The following is a 14,941-nucleotide window of genomic DNA, read 5'->3' on the forward strand; positions in this document are numbered from 1 at the left end:
CTGCCTCCTTAAACTCGTGTTTTCCACGCCTAAAATTCAGCTGTCACCAGATGGATCAGACTGAGCAGGTTTCAAACTTTGAGGAGGCTCTTACCTTCTAAACAGGGACGTCTGTTTTCTAGTCAAATCATTAAAAGGAAAGGAGAAAACTCAAAAGAGGTTCCTCCTCCGCTCACATATGTGAACCCTAATACTCTCTCAGTCCTCAAAGAGAGACCTCGAGAAGAAGACTTGCTGAAGCAAAGCCACACGGGTCTGTGAGGTTTCCCTGGCCCCTCGCCCCTGTCCTGCCTGGCTGATGTCAGCATCTCTCTGTGAGGTCACCACCTCCTCACCACCTTGAACCAATAGTCTGAGGTCCTGCAAAAGGCCTTTGTGATGTCACTGCCACACCCCTCCCTTGCTGTGCTAATGTCCTGCCGCTGGCCAGGCACTTTGGAGGTTTGAGCTACTTCCTGTGGATCACCCCACTCAAGGAGTGTTCATTCTCGGAAGCAAGCCGGCTAGACAGTAAAACATCAGACACTGCTCCCAATGCTCCACTCAGTTTTTCAGAAATTGGTAGACTTTGTGGCCAGGAGAGACCATTAGAGCATCTAATCTGACCCCCTGCGTATCACAGGCCTCCTGTATGACACAATAGCTACTTGTTGGGCAAACACATTCCAGAAAGGATCTACTCTTCATTAAATGACATCAAGAGATGGAGAATCCACCACTTTCCTTGGTACCTTGTTCCTGTGGTGAATCATCCTCGCTGTTGAATATCTGTGCCTTATTTGTAATATCAATTTGTCTCTTTTCACCGTCCAGCCATTGGGTCTTGTTATGCCTTTCTCTGCTAGATTAAAGAGCCCTTTAATAACCAATAGCTTCTCTCTATTAAGGCACTTCAACACTTCAATGAAGACCCCTTTCAATCTCCTTTTGATAAGCTGACCAGGTTGAGCTCTTTCAATAGCTCACGAGAAGGCGTTTTTCTCCAGCCCACAGAACATTTGGTGGCTCTTTGCTGCCCCAGCTCCAATTTCACAACATCTTTTTCAAATGAGGACACCAAAGCTGGAGGCCGTATTCCAATGTCAGTCTCACTGATGCCGTGTCACCTCCTGTGATGTTACTGACATAATCTGTAACTCTATAGATCACTGTTGAGACCACTGTTATACATTTGCAGCGACTATTGTATAAAGGTTGTCGTGTAAGGGGTCTGTGGAGAGGTTATGATTGGCTGAAACCTTGAAAACATGAAACCAGTGCACCTTCGCAGCTCAGAAACCTAAAGCAAGTAAAAACCTCCAACTTCCCTTTTTTTAGAACAGTCTCATGAGTTTTAACTATTTGGGGCTGGCAAATTGTTTAGCTAACATGTAGTCCTCAGGCGGGTTAGTCACAGCACAGCTCAGGTTCACCAGCAGGAGAGAGAGGCACAATAACTCCTATTCACTTTGGGGTTTGACAGTGAGCCGAAATGTCAGGTAACCAGACTCAACTGATTTACTGATTGGAAATGAAGTCAGTAGAATTGTGACTTTAACCATGGTTCCATCCAGAATGTTGAACAGCTGTATCCCATCTGGTCTCCAACCAGGGGTGCCTTTTACACTGCTTAGCTGTGAAAGCAACCACTCCTGGTTTGCTCTCACAGCCTCCAGCATGTAAATTACTCCCAGCAACACTGTATGGGGCCTATAGCCAGTGACTCCTGAATTACACTGCAGAGCAACACCAGCCAATTCCTAGTTCCAGACTTTCCCCCAGAAATCTAACACATGGTCCTGTCCAGCCTTCTTCTGGACAATACAAGCTCATATAAACTCCATCATTTTATTAACAGAAAATGATAGGCACAAATCCTGGTCTCAAATGAAGTTTCTCAAACCCTTCAATCCAAACACACTGTTTTAGATGAAACAATAAAACAAGTTTATTAGCTACAGAAAAAAGATTATAAGTGATTACAAGTAATGAGGCATAAAAGTCAGGATTAGTTATAAAATAAAAGGTAAAACACAACTAATATCTAAAGTAACTAGCTAAATGGATTCAAAGCAAAAGTCTCTCTCACCACCTATTGTATTAGTTTTATTGGCGGGAATCCTTTCAGCTTGGGACCCTCCCCAGGTGAGGTGTTACTTTCTTTGTCTTTCAGGTGTCATTGATGCCATGAGCAGAGAGAAAGAGAAGACTATTCGGGGGCACCTCTTCCCCTTTCTTATAGTTCATTCTCTTATGAAAGAACCATCCCCAGCCAAGTTTTAGGAGACATACGGTCTGTCTAGACAGAAATCTTAAGCTGTTCCTTTGTTAAAATGCAGATTTCTCACTCACACCCTTTCCCCTAGCCAAATAACAGCCACTTTACCAGGTAAAAGTCCATTCGATTCAGCTAATATTTGGCTGAGGGGTCAGTCTGCCTTTTTGTCTCTGAGGAACTGGTCTGTGGGTTTTCTCTAGAACTACGACATGTCTAAGTAACATCATACAGTAGAATCATATAACTTTACATAGAATGTTGCCTCCCATATTTTCACAAGACAACAATGTTCAGCACATTATGAGTTTTCTAATAATACTTCAAAAGGCATACTTTGTACAAAATTGATCATTAACCTGAGGAGGGGTGAACATAGAGGTACAGACTGTCACAGGTTTCAGAGTAGCAGCCGTGTTAGTCTGTATCCGCAAAAAGAAAAGGAGAACTTGTGGCACCTTAGAGACTAACCAATTTATTTGAGCATAAGCTTTCGTGAGCTACAGCTCACTTCACTGGATGCATGCAGTGGAAAATACAGTGCAGAGATTTTATATACACAGAGAACATGAAACAGTGGGTGTTAGCATACACACTGTAAAGAGAGTGATCAGGTAAGGTGAGCTATTACCAGCAGGAGAGAGAAAAAAAACACCGTTTGTAGTGATAATCAAGGTGGGCCATTTCCAGCAGTTGACAAGAACGTATAAGAAACAGTAGGGGGAAAAAATAAACATGGGGAAATAGTTTTACTTTGTGTAATGACACATTCACTCCCAGTCTTTATTCAAGCCTAATTTAATGGTGTCCAGTTTGCAAATTAATTCCAATTCAGCAGTCTCTCGTTAGAGTCTGTTTTTGAAGTTTTTTTGTTGAAGAATTGCGACTTTTAGGTCTGTAATCGAGTGACCAGAGAGACTGAAGTGTTCTCCGACTGGTTTTTGAATGTTGTAATTCCTGATATCGGATTTGTGTCCACTTATTCTTTTACTGTCACAGTAATACAAAAAGGTAACTATGTACTCACTCTGGAGAAATGTTTTGCAGCAGATACCTCTTCACTCTGTTCTAAACTATGAGCTCAGTTTTGCTCATATTTGTATTCTCCTCATTTACAAGACAGAAAATTCCAGATTCCGCAGACCTTACACACCTTTTCTTATCTAATTATGCACACAACAGTTTAGCTGGTAGTAAACCACAGCACACAAGTAGCATAAAACCATAGAAATATTTGCACCAACTGTACCTAGCACACAGTTCATATTTAGCAAACCTTAACAGAGCATACATTTTGCGTCTGACAGATGTCGCATATACAATGAACAAAGGTTAGAACAAACTGAACTACTAGTAAATTTGTACAATAAAGCTTAGCATGAGCACAGAGTTTTCTGGATGATTTTAACTCTTTCAGAGTTCTTACACCCCCATTTCTTCAGTAGAAATAATGGTTAAAAGCAGATTACAACTGAGCTGAACTGCAGCTGGCATAACCAGCTCCAGAAAGAAAGGCAGGATGGCTGCTTCTCCCCAACATCATCTCCCAGGAGTGACTGGAACATAAAGTCAGCACTGCAGGGAAGATTGCAGATCTTCACTTACACACACGGCAGTGCAGCCATTTCAGACTCATATTTCTCTTGTATTATTTTACTCCCTCCAGGAATGACGAGACAACAGTGATATAAAGTCCCATCTCATCATCGCCCTCTGACAGAGAAGAATGGCCACAAATTACCCCAACTTAAGGAATGGGGAGACAATGGCCCAGTACTGCTGCTCAGTTTGAACTGTGGATGTTGCTGGGACTAATATCTCTCCCTCTCTATTTAGGAATCTCTCTCCTGAAACAATGCTCTCTGGGCTCCCTGTTCCCATGCAGGATCCCACCTCTGTCCCTGCCCCATGACCCCTAGATGTTTCATACCCATGTCACACTCTGGGCTGGGACTGCAACTCCAAGAGTTGTTTACAGAAAACACCTACAACAAGCGGCAAACCTGAGTCCCAGCCTGCAAAGCAGAGCAAAGTTGCCCAGAGAGATTTTCCTGCACTCCTTGCCACTTGGTGTCAAGGCTGAGATCCGGGTACCTGTCAAGGCTTGTCTACACTACCACGCAGGGTTGATCTAAGATACCGCAACTTCAACTATGTGAATAGCGTAGCTGAAGTTGACACCGCGGTAACTCTCATCAACTGCACTTGCGCTCCTCGTTCTGGTGGTGTACTGGTGTCGACCTCCTCTGGATCGATTGCTGCCCGCTGAGATAGCGGGTAGTGTAGACAAGCCCTAAGTGCAACAGCTCCCACTAGTGTTCAAGACACCAAGCTATCATTCAAGACGCTCTAACCCAATGGGAGAGAGCTTGCCTGTCAGCAGAACACCTCCACCTCTATGACAGGCGATGGCTATGTTGGCAGGGAAACTCTCCCATCAACATAGCTCAGTTTACACCAGTGCTTAGGATAGTATATTTTACATCATGCAGGGATGTGGATGAGTGTTCTGGTAAGTGATAAGCCCTAGTGTAGACAAGCCCTAGGTGGCATTACAGTGCCACTAACTCATCCAGGAACACAAATTTGAGTTATTAAAAAAAAAAAAGCCATTATAATAGGAAGTAACTGACATCTCTCATCCCTGCCCTTGCCTTTTTTTTGGTGGATGACTTCTGATGGCACAATGAATCAGATGATGGGTAAGTGATGTAGTCAACCCTGATCATGACAGCAGCATCCATAGATGTCAAGCATTTGCACGTACCATCAAGATGATAAAGAAGGCAGGCCATAACCAAATGGCATGCTGTTTGTTTATCCGGAAACTCCGATCTCCAACCTTCCGGTCCTAGCTGGTATTGCTTGCCAGGCAATTAGGTGTGAAGACAGGACCCTGGCTGCATTCTGCATGAAGCCAACTACTAAGACAGCTTGATTCATAATTTTCTCTCAAAGCCAAATCAAAACAACCTTCCTTTTGATTCAGTACTATGAGGGGCACACAAGGGATGTCACAACCTTTCATTAACTATGGAGACGAAAGCTCCTTTTCAGTCTCTGCCAGAATCTTTACCCATTATTCCTTTTTCCAAACAGAAAAATCCCAGAAGAAATAAAACAATTACTTCAATTGGTGGAGCCTGAGAGGATGGGAGCCGCAGTGCACAAACGGCTTGTGATAAACCACGGCCTCCAAAGTGCAGTCTTGGCTCCAGTCATCTCTCTTAGCTGCAGCCCATAATGCCCACAATGGAATGTTTCAGTACCTCTTGGCTTAAATGCTCCCATCTCCAGGACCATACAAATTATTTTAACAAACCCAGCACCTAAACTCATGTCTGCTTACAGAAGAGGTGGGAACATTTCAGAGTGGGAGCAAGTTGTCTTTCTTTTACAGGCTTTGGGAACAGGGTGAAGTGAGAGATTGAAGAGGTTCCCCTCCATCAAACACAAGGGTCAGGCATCTCTATTCTGAGTGGGTGCTCTGGTGTTTAGTAAGATATGATGAGCGAGCAAAGCGCTTCCCACACTGAGTGCAGGAATATGGTCGCTCTCCTGGGTGGGTTCTCTGATGCTGAGTAAGAGACGATGAGCGAGCAAAGTGCTTCCCACATTGAATGCAGGAATATGGTCGCTCTCCTGAATGGATTTTCAGATGTTCAGTGAGAGATGATGAGTGAGCAAAGCGCTTCCCACACTGCGTGCAGGGATAGGGTCGCTCTCCTGAATGGATTCTCAGGTGGTTGGTGAGGCCTGACAATTGGGTGAAACTTTTCCCGCACTCAGTGCAACAATAGGGTTTCTCTCCAGTGTGGATTCTCTGGTGGCTCTTGAGATGATGTATATAGACAAAGCCTTTTCCACAGTCAGTGCAGCGATGGAGTTTCCCAGTGTGGACTCCCTGGTGTCTAGAGAGACTGTCTGGATGACGGAATATTTTCCCACACTCAGCACAGCGATGGAGTCTCCCCATATTGTGGGTTTCCTGGTGTCTCCTGAGACTTTGAAGGAGACTGAATTTTTTCCCACACTCAGCACAGCAATAGGGCTGCTCTCCAGTGTGGATCCTCTGATGTCTGATCAGATGTTCTCGTAGACAAAATTTTTTCCCACACTCATGGCACAAGAACGGTCTCTCTTCGCTGTGGATTTTCAGGTGTCTAGTAAGACTTGATATAACTTTGAAGCCTTTCCCACATTGGTTACAGCGATGGGGTCTCTTTTCTGAGTGGATTGCCTGATGATTACGAAATGTTGATGAATCCATAAATCGCTTTCCACACTCAGGGCAGGCATAGGGTCTCTCTCCTGAGTGGACTCTCTTGTGGATGTTAAGTGCTGATATATGGAAGAATCTTTTTCCACATTCAGCACAGCAATAGGGTCTCTCTCCTGTATGTATTCTCTGGTGGGCAGTGAGATATGATAACTTGTGGAATATCTTCCCACATTCAGAACAGGGATGGTCTCTCTTCTTTCTGTGAGCTTTCCCATGTGCTCTGAACTCCTTCTTTCTCCTAAAGCTCTCCCCGCACTCGCTACAGTGATACAGTTCCTGTCTCCTATGAACCATCCAGTGGTGGCTTATCAGATCTCTTTGCACCTTGAATTCTTCTCTGCACACACGACAGGTAAATAGGCTCTTTCTGGGCTCAGCTTTAACCTCTGCAAGAGGCTTTAGATATGGCCTGGATCTCCTCTGATGGCCTCTTGAGGTTGCTGGCTTGTTCCTGATCAGATTTTTCCTCTGCCTTTGGAGCCTGCACTGCCTCTTGTGGGGTCTCCCCCGCTCAGATTTCTTGGAATGCTTCTTCCCTGATGTCCCTGGGAAAGGCCTGAGTGGCTCCAGGTTGCCACGCCCTTCCTCAGGAGTCTGCCCCTCAGCCCTGCTCAGGTTCCTCGCCCCTGCTTGGTGGGGAAGAGAATCCAAATGTTATTTCTTGTGCTGCTCACAAAGGGAACCACTAATATTCCCAGCAGGGGGATGTGCCTGAGAAAGTGCCACACCCCTCCCCTCAGAACAGGGCTGACCCTTGGCACTTCAGTGTAAGAGGCCAAACTTCCAGGGGCCCAAGCACTGGGAAAGGAGGAGAAGGTCAGTGTCCCATAGGCCCTGATAACAGTCCTCCAAGTCAATGTGAAAATCAGCCCCCCCCCAATTCTCTACCTACTCTGAGGCCCATCTCACTGGGGAGAACAGCATCACTACACACCAGCACTGACACCCCTCTCCCGAGGGACACACACGGAACACTCACACTGTGATGGGATCCCAATGAGTCCATGTTCTTTGGAAAATGGGGGAGGGGGAAGAGACTGGGGGAATCTGCGTAAGGGGAGAGATGGTGTTCCTAGAGGGATGTCAGGGTGAGGAGCTGTAGCACTTCTCGTGTTTGGGCTTCAATCCCTGTTGTAATGCTCTGTGAGGGGAGAGTTTGCAGCTGATGGACGAGTCCTGAAATGAGCTCTCTGGCTCCCACTAGTTCAAAGGGCAGAGCTGCTTCCCTACCTGTTCTAGGGGAAGAGCTTTGTGTGAGGAAGAAGCCCAAGGAGCTTTCAATTGCTGACCAGTCCCAGGTCTCTTCTGTATCTGGAAAACCTGCACCAAGACAAAAGGTCTTTGGTTGACAGCACATAGATCGAATTAATATCACTGAGGGAAGCCCTTTCCCCTGCACTGTAAATTACTCATTTATGGTCACTTGGACAGTGGGTTCCACAATGCACAAGAAGGGAAGCTATTTGGGACTTGACAGTTTCTTTGTACTGTGGTAGCATAACTGAGATCTTGGTTCCATAGCACCAGGTGCTGCACAAAATTACAGAGAGATCGCCCTGATGTTGTAGAGCTTATATACTAAATACAGAAAGGGTGGGAGAGAACCTGAGTCAAAGGAATAACTTGCTGTTTTAATAATTGGGCCCACAAATTTACCCTAATTGGCACTTTAATTGTAAAAACTGTGAGAAAGTTTATAAAGTGTTACAATATGCTGTGAGAATAAATGTTGATGGGAAAAGGTGCAAAATATAAACAAGATGACAGAATTAGTCCAAATATAAAAGGCCTATAATGCAATTCAAGTACAGTGTTAAAATGATGGTGGTAAACAAGAGAAGTGTGGAACTGGATATTAACGAACCAAAATGACTGAGTTAGAATTTAGGCCTAACTGACAGAAAAACAGTGAGGGGCTGGGCTATTTTGCCCATTACTTCTTTTTGGTGTTTCTCAAAAGAAAACACTTTCGGGGGAAAATAAAGGAGCGAGACTGAATGCAACCCTTGCTGACTGAAAAAACAGCAACAGCAAGAGCATGCCAACAATTGCTGCAGTGAGCGATACCATCATGATGCCACCCTGATCCTCTTTTGCGACCCCAGATCTTCTTCATCCTAATCCTAAAAGATGTCTTAACAAGAATGCACCAGAGAAAGGGATCTGGAGGATATTGCCATGGTTACCAGTTCTGGCTAACTCCCCAAAATCACCTGGAATGTGAGATTTTGTCCCCATCCCTCTTGACCCTCATGAATTCTTTCCATTCCCCTCCATATTTCTTCTCTTTCTTATTCTTCTCCCTTTGTCTTCTAGAAAATAAGAGTCTGGCTTAGCTGGCCAAAACTGTCATAGTTTGCAACCTTGCTGTAAGCCCATGATCAAAGAGGCAGCCAAACGCATTGTCCACAACAGACTAACGCTTGACAGGTTTGCCAGGCAGGTCTCCAATTGGCTGATCAGACCGTGTGCCATGCCTGTGTTTCTCCAGCCATGAAGCGGCAAGTAAGAGTAAACCCAAGCCAGAAGCCACATGTTCTATCCATGCTGTTCTTTTCTCTTCAGTCTTGAGTGGGTTTATCTTCTTTTGTCTTCCAGGAAACAAGATCGGATTTTTATGATATCAACATCAGCTCCAGCACATTTCAACTAGCTGTTTCTCTTTTCCCCAAAAGGACAGTTACTACCATCTTTAATACCATCAAAAAGACTTTCAAACAGAGGCCTTTTGTCTGAAGAATTTGTCCGGGTAAAGGGAAAGGAAACAAGGGACATTGTCAAAATAAAAGTTCTTAGGTCATACCTGACATTTCAAATGCCTTAACTCTTTTTCCTTCTTTTTCTGTATCTTTAATAAAAGAATAGAAAGAATTTTTCATGGTATTCTCCACGGTACTACGCAGGTATCTGTCTCTGTATTCCAAACCCCAAACCTTATTTAACACTCTTTAATGTTAGCCATAACAGTGTCATATTAACACCTTTGTCTCTCTGGCCCCATGTAGTCTATATGAATTAATACAACATTGTCCAAGGTCTGCCAGCAGCTCAGTGGCAGAATGAGGAATAGAATCCAGGTCTCCTCACTCCCACAACATGATGTTGCCTCCCAACCAGTCCTGGAGAGTAATAATGAAATCCCTTATTAATGTCAATTCAGAGCCCAAAAAAGCAATGGAACAATGTTGGGTCCTTACAAAACTGGGCCTGAACTCGGAAGGGAGATTCCCAAGTGCTGCTTGGCCAGCGATTCAGAAAGCCAGGGAAGGATTACAAACACTTTGGTGGACAGGATTAGATTTCTAAATGATGTTGACAAACTGGAGAATTGGTCTGAAATCAACCAGGTGAAACTGAAGAAACAAGTTCAAAATAGTTCACCTAGGAAGGAAAAATGAAATGCACAATAGAAAATGGGGAATAACTGGCTTGGCAGCAGTGCATCAGAAAACAATGTGGTGATTACAATGGATCATGAATTGAATGAGAGCTGAAAATGTGATACTGTTCTAAAAAAGCCTTACAACATTAGACTAAAAATTATCATTCCCGGATGTATTGTCACTTTGGCCAAAATGTATCAGGATTCCAGCTGCCTTTAAGCTATCATTTGTTCCCTGCACAACACTTTAACTCCTTCCTCACCTGGGCGGGTGCCACTCAGGACGTCCTCATCTTCATCTTCTGTGGGACCCTGGACACAAAGCTCTTCCCCTCGCTCTATGCTGGAGATCACCACTGGCTTGGGGGTTTGGATTCCTGTTTAGAGAAAAGCATCACCCCTAAGAACTTCTAAGAACATTGTGCAGCTCCATATGCAATGTTTGTGCCAATTAGGCTATGAGCTAATTGTGAAGGCTAATAGGCAATTGTTTTCCATGGAAACATGAACTGCAGCTTATGGTCAAAACTCCTGGTGCCCGGCAGTGGCGGGATATTGAGCTGCAAACAACCTGGCACCTGTGGAAAGGGGAGCTGGAGAGGAAAGCGGTGTCTGAAGGGATTGGGTGGAACACGTGGCAAAAGCTGGATATTTCTCCTTGTCCTAGGAAAGTTACTCTAATATGGCCCAGCACCCCTCTCCCTCCTGTGGATACGTTTACATAGGAATTAAACACCTCTGCCTGGCCTGGATCAGATGACTTGGGCTTGAGGGGCTTGGTCTGTGGGACTGCAAAATTGCTGAGTGAATATTTGGAGGGAGGGTCCAAGACAGGGCCGTTCCTACCTATACGCAAAGTACGCAGCTGCGTAGGGCACCCGGAAATTTGGGGCACCAAATTTGCTGGTGCCCTATGCAGCTGCATGCTGCTCCAGCCCCTGCTCTGCTTCTTCCCACACCCATGCTCTGCCCCAAGCCGGCCTCTTCCTCCCTGCTCCACCCCAGCCCCATCCCCACTCCACCCTTTCCCCATGGCCCCCGCCCATGCTCCGCCCCGCCTCTTCCCACCCCAGCTCTGTCCCCACTCCAACCCTTCCCCAAAGCCCCCACCCCTGCTCTGCCCCAGTCCCTCCCCCACTCCACCCCTTCACCAAAGCCCCCGCCCCTGCTCCACACCCACTGCGCGTCCACTCCCCTGAGGACTGCAACAAGGAAGCACCGACCGGCGGCAGGAAGGGCAGCAACCTGGCCCCAGCCGCGCCACTGGTGAGTGCTGGAGGGCAGTTCCCCCCTGTCCCCCAAGATAAGACCCCCCCCGTGGAGGCCTGGGGCCAGCCTCCCCACGCCCCTGCGGAGGCCTGGGGCCCCAAACGCACACCCTGCGTAGGGGGGGCTGCGTAGGACCCTAGAATGGCTAGTGATGGCCCTGGTCCCAGAGCCCAAGCTCCAACCCAAGTATGAACATATACACTGCAATTTTTAGCCCTCCAGCCTGAGTCCCACGTCCTGAGTCAACTGACCCAGGCAAACCACGGCCGTGGTGTTGGTCTTGTATACCAGCTTAGATGAACCCAGTCTGTCTTTCACCTTAACTGTGGTGTTGGTGGCCTTTCATCCTGTAGCCTGCAGAACACACGGCCCTTTTCTGCTTATGTGCTCAGTCTAGGGAACTACAAGAGACAGAATTCTCTTGCCTTAAACTGTGGAGCCCGAGTGACCATGCGTGGAAGGATCTTCTCTTGAAGATATGCAGTGTAGTTGTTGACCTATCAGTCCCAGGATATTAGAGAGACCAGGTGGGTGAGGTAATACCTTTTACTGGACCAACTTCTCTCTCTCACCAACAGAAGCTTTCCTTTCCCAGACCTGAAGAAGAGCTCTGTGTGACTCAAAAGCTCTCACACTCACCAACATAAGTTGGACCAATAAAAGATATTACCTCACACACCTGGTCTCCCCAGAAACTGGCTGCTCTGATAAAGTAAACATGCCTCTGTCCATCCATACCCATGAAGCTCTCCATCAAACCCAATCGACACCATTCCACCCAACCACTCACACCAATGGTCCATCTCAGTTATTGTGTCTCTGTGCAGCACCCAGTGCTCTGGGGCCCTGATCTTACAGACACAGCTCCTCACCTAACGAGACCAGAGTCTGGTAATTTTCCCACATAACGTGTTTGTAAAGTTGTCTTTGCTCCTCGCCCAGCAGCGCCCACTCCGCTGGGGAGAAATACATGGCCACATCCTCAAACGTCAGCGACATCTGAAAGGACAAACAACCCAACTCAGCATGGCAAAGTTTACACACTGGTAGAGGAATAGCTGTTGCAGGTGAGGCAGACGTACAGTGGTCCATAGAACTGGGAGGGCCCTGGGAGGTATGAAAGTTTGTACCATTGCTATGGGTGCAGGTTTGTCGCATTGTACAAAAAGTAATGGCCAGTGTTCTCTGTGTCTGTGACTCCCCACACAGTGGTGGCTCGGAGAGCGGAGAGCTGGGCCTGGCCCCCTGCTGTGGGTGTTGTATCCCGTCACAAAGAGTTGCACCACTGCTGAGGCGTCTTTCTCCGGACCCTCTGTCGTGATGGAGCAGGCAGGCCAAACGTCAGTCAGTGCACCAGGTCACAGCCCCACTTACATTTAGTCTGCACACCTGACCCTCTGTCACCAGGCTGGGGGGCTGGGCAGACCAAACCTGAGTAGCACTGCGGCCCCTCCAGCCATGATGCAATGCAATTTATTTTCCACCTTTTCCCATCAAGCAGGAGCAGCCCAGGCTGGTCGCGCTGGAGGTCCCGGGCTGAATCCCCAGCACGCTGCCCGATGGGGCGCTCACAGAAGGAACCTTCCCCCCGCGGTACCCACGGACTCAGCGCAGCCTCCCCCCGCGCCTCCCATCGCCGGTGTGTGCAGCGGCCCCAGCCCGGCGCCGAGCCCGGTGTCCCGAGCGGGCCGGTCCCAGCCCCCGTGGCACAGGCCAGAGGAACCGACCGAACGGAACCGCCCCCCAGCCCCGGGGAGGGGTCAGAACCCGTCAGCCCCCGCAGCCCCTCCCCGGGGAAGGGTCCCGCCTGCCCCCGTCAGCGAGCTGGGGCGGCTCGGTCGGGCTGTCGCTGGCTGGGGCGCGGACCCTGCCGGGCTCCGCTGCACAGACCGGCCCCCGGGGGGTGGCTCCGGTCCCAGGCGCGGTTCGGCTCCGGCACCAGCAGCCTCCCCCCCGGGCAGCGATTCGCAGCCTCTGCGGCCGCTTCCCTCCCCCCGCGGCCGCCTCTGGCTGCGCCTCCCCGGGCCCCGCTCACCGCCCCGCGCGCCGGGGCTGCAGCCTGCAGAGGGGGCTCGCTCCCGCACGCGCCGCTCGGGCCGCGCTCGGCCCCCGGGTCTCCGCGGCGCGCACGAGAAGGTCCCTCCCTTCACCCGCCCCCTCGCGCAGTCATTCCTGGGCCTGTCTAGGCTGTGGAGGACCCCGAGCTCTGTGGGTTTAACCCTTAATCATCTCGGTCGGGGAAGCGAGTTGCCCGGGGAGCCACTAGGGGAGACGGGGTGAAGTCGCTTCCCTGTGGGTTGGTGGCTCCCATCCCTTGTGCAAAGGCGGGTATCGCACCAATGTTATGGGGGGGTGGACACCCTGTTTAGGATGGAAACCACTTCAACCTGGGGGTGCTGCCGCACCTGCACTCCCAGCACCCTGAGTTCCAGCCCCCCGGTGCAAAGAACATTTCTTGGTAATTCATCAGGGTGAGAGACGCCTTTTCAAACATTTCACCAGAATAAATACGGATTGAGATTCATAACAGTGTCTATCAGTAAATCTATATATTATTTAATAATTGTTCAGATCTGGAACTGGGATGTGAGTGACTGTAAGTAATAAAATACTTTTGGGGGCATTGTAACTTGTGCCATTAAGATAACAGAAGACAATTTCCAGAAGTGAAATTCTGTGTCTGGGCTACGCTCTGCCAAATATCATACCCGAGTTTCTAGTCTGTATCTATTTGACAGTAGTCATACCACATGTATGAAAAAAAAAATCAAACAAAAGCAATAGTCAACCAAATTATGGCAGATGCAGATGTAATGTTTTCACATAGTTTATATGGACAACAGTTACAATTTAAGAAGTCTGCAGGACTAGCCCTGCTTCCTTCTTAGCCAAATTAAGAACAAGAAAAGGGCTCAATTTATCAGAACTTATTTCATAGTTCTATAAATATCTAAAATGTTATAATTTGTGTCATGTCTTTTGCATGGTACACAACAAAAATTATTTGAAGAAACTATCAGACACAACCAGCCCCCCAAAAACATGTTTATTATTTATATATAAACATACAAGACCTAGCTGAGTGCACACTGTGGTCAGACTGATTTCAGATGTCTTCTAAAACATGGACCACAGTAAGTACCATCAGAGGGCTCACAAACAACTTAAAGGGATATTACAACCCTATTCCCACACACACTACCACTAGTTAAACCAGGCTTTAATGTTGCTGTGAGAGTTGCACAGTAGTAGTGTGGCTTGGTACACTTTACTTTTCAAGTTACTTGGAGAACTCTTCATCTGTGCAATAATAACTCCACTTCCTTTCCTTTTAATTTCCAAAATTCCATCACAGAAATGCCAACGCTCGGTTTGATCAAGTTTTTTGGAAACGTACAAAATGGTTCCCAGTGTTGTATGTTATCCTAACAGTTTTGTGCCTGTAATGACAGCACCTTGGCTTTAATAAGTGCTAATGTTTATTCAAATCACTTTGATGTTCTTTACTGAACTAATCAATATTTGGAACTCTATTTTTACTATTAATCTTATATCCAAGTTACATGGAAAGGAGTTAAAGAAAGGGCAGGCGAAGGATTTATCTGCCCTTGGGATATTTCTTTTTCTGAACAGTCAATGCATGTATCTGAAAAGATGCAGTACAGTACTTTAATATAAAGGATCCTCTGGGAGAATAACATGAGGGGGAAAGGAGTCCAGGAGAGCTGGCTGTATTTTAAAGAATCCTTATTGA

General features: G+C 47.2%; 1 protein-coding gene across 1 annotated transcript in view; it reads right to left on the reverse strand.

The window, feature by feature from the left end:
• Positions 1–1,902: 1,902 nt before the first annotated feature.
• The window catches only part of LOC114021489 (zinc finger protein 616), a 39,135-nt gene continuing 26,096 nt past the window's right edge, over positions 1,903–14,941 (reverse strand). The window contains exons 6-10 of the mRNA XM_043548406.1: positions 12,789–12,928; positions 12,060–12,186; positions 10,182–10,295; positions 7,767–7,856; positions 1,903–7,165 (exon numbers count right to left, since the gene is read on the reverse strand). Coding sequence (XP_043404341.1) covers positions 5,724–7,165; positions 7,767–7,856; positions 10,182–10,295; positions 12,060–12,186; positions 12,789–12,928 — 1,913 coding nt within the window. The 3' untranslated portion in view covers positions 1,903–5,723. The remainder of the gene's footprint in view (positions 7,166–7,766; positions 7,857–10,181; positions 10,296–12,059; positions 12,187–12,788; positions 12,929–14,941) is intronic.

Source organism: Chelonia mydas, chromosome 6 (assembly GCF_015237465.2).
Source record: "Chelonia mydas isolate rCheMyd1 chromosome 6, rCheMyd1.pri.v2, whole genome shotgun sequence".
In the NCBI taxonomy this organism is placed as follows: Eukaryota; Metazoa; Chordata; order Testudines; family Cheloniidae; genus Chelonia; species Chelonia mydas.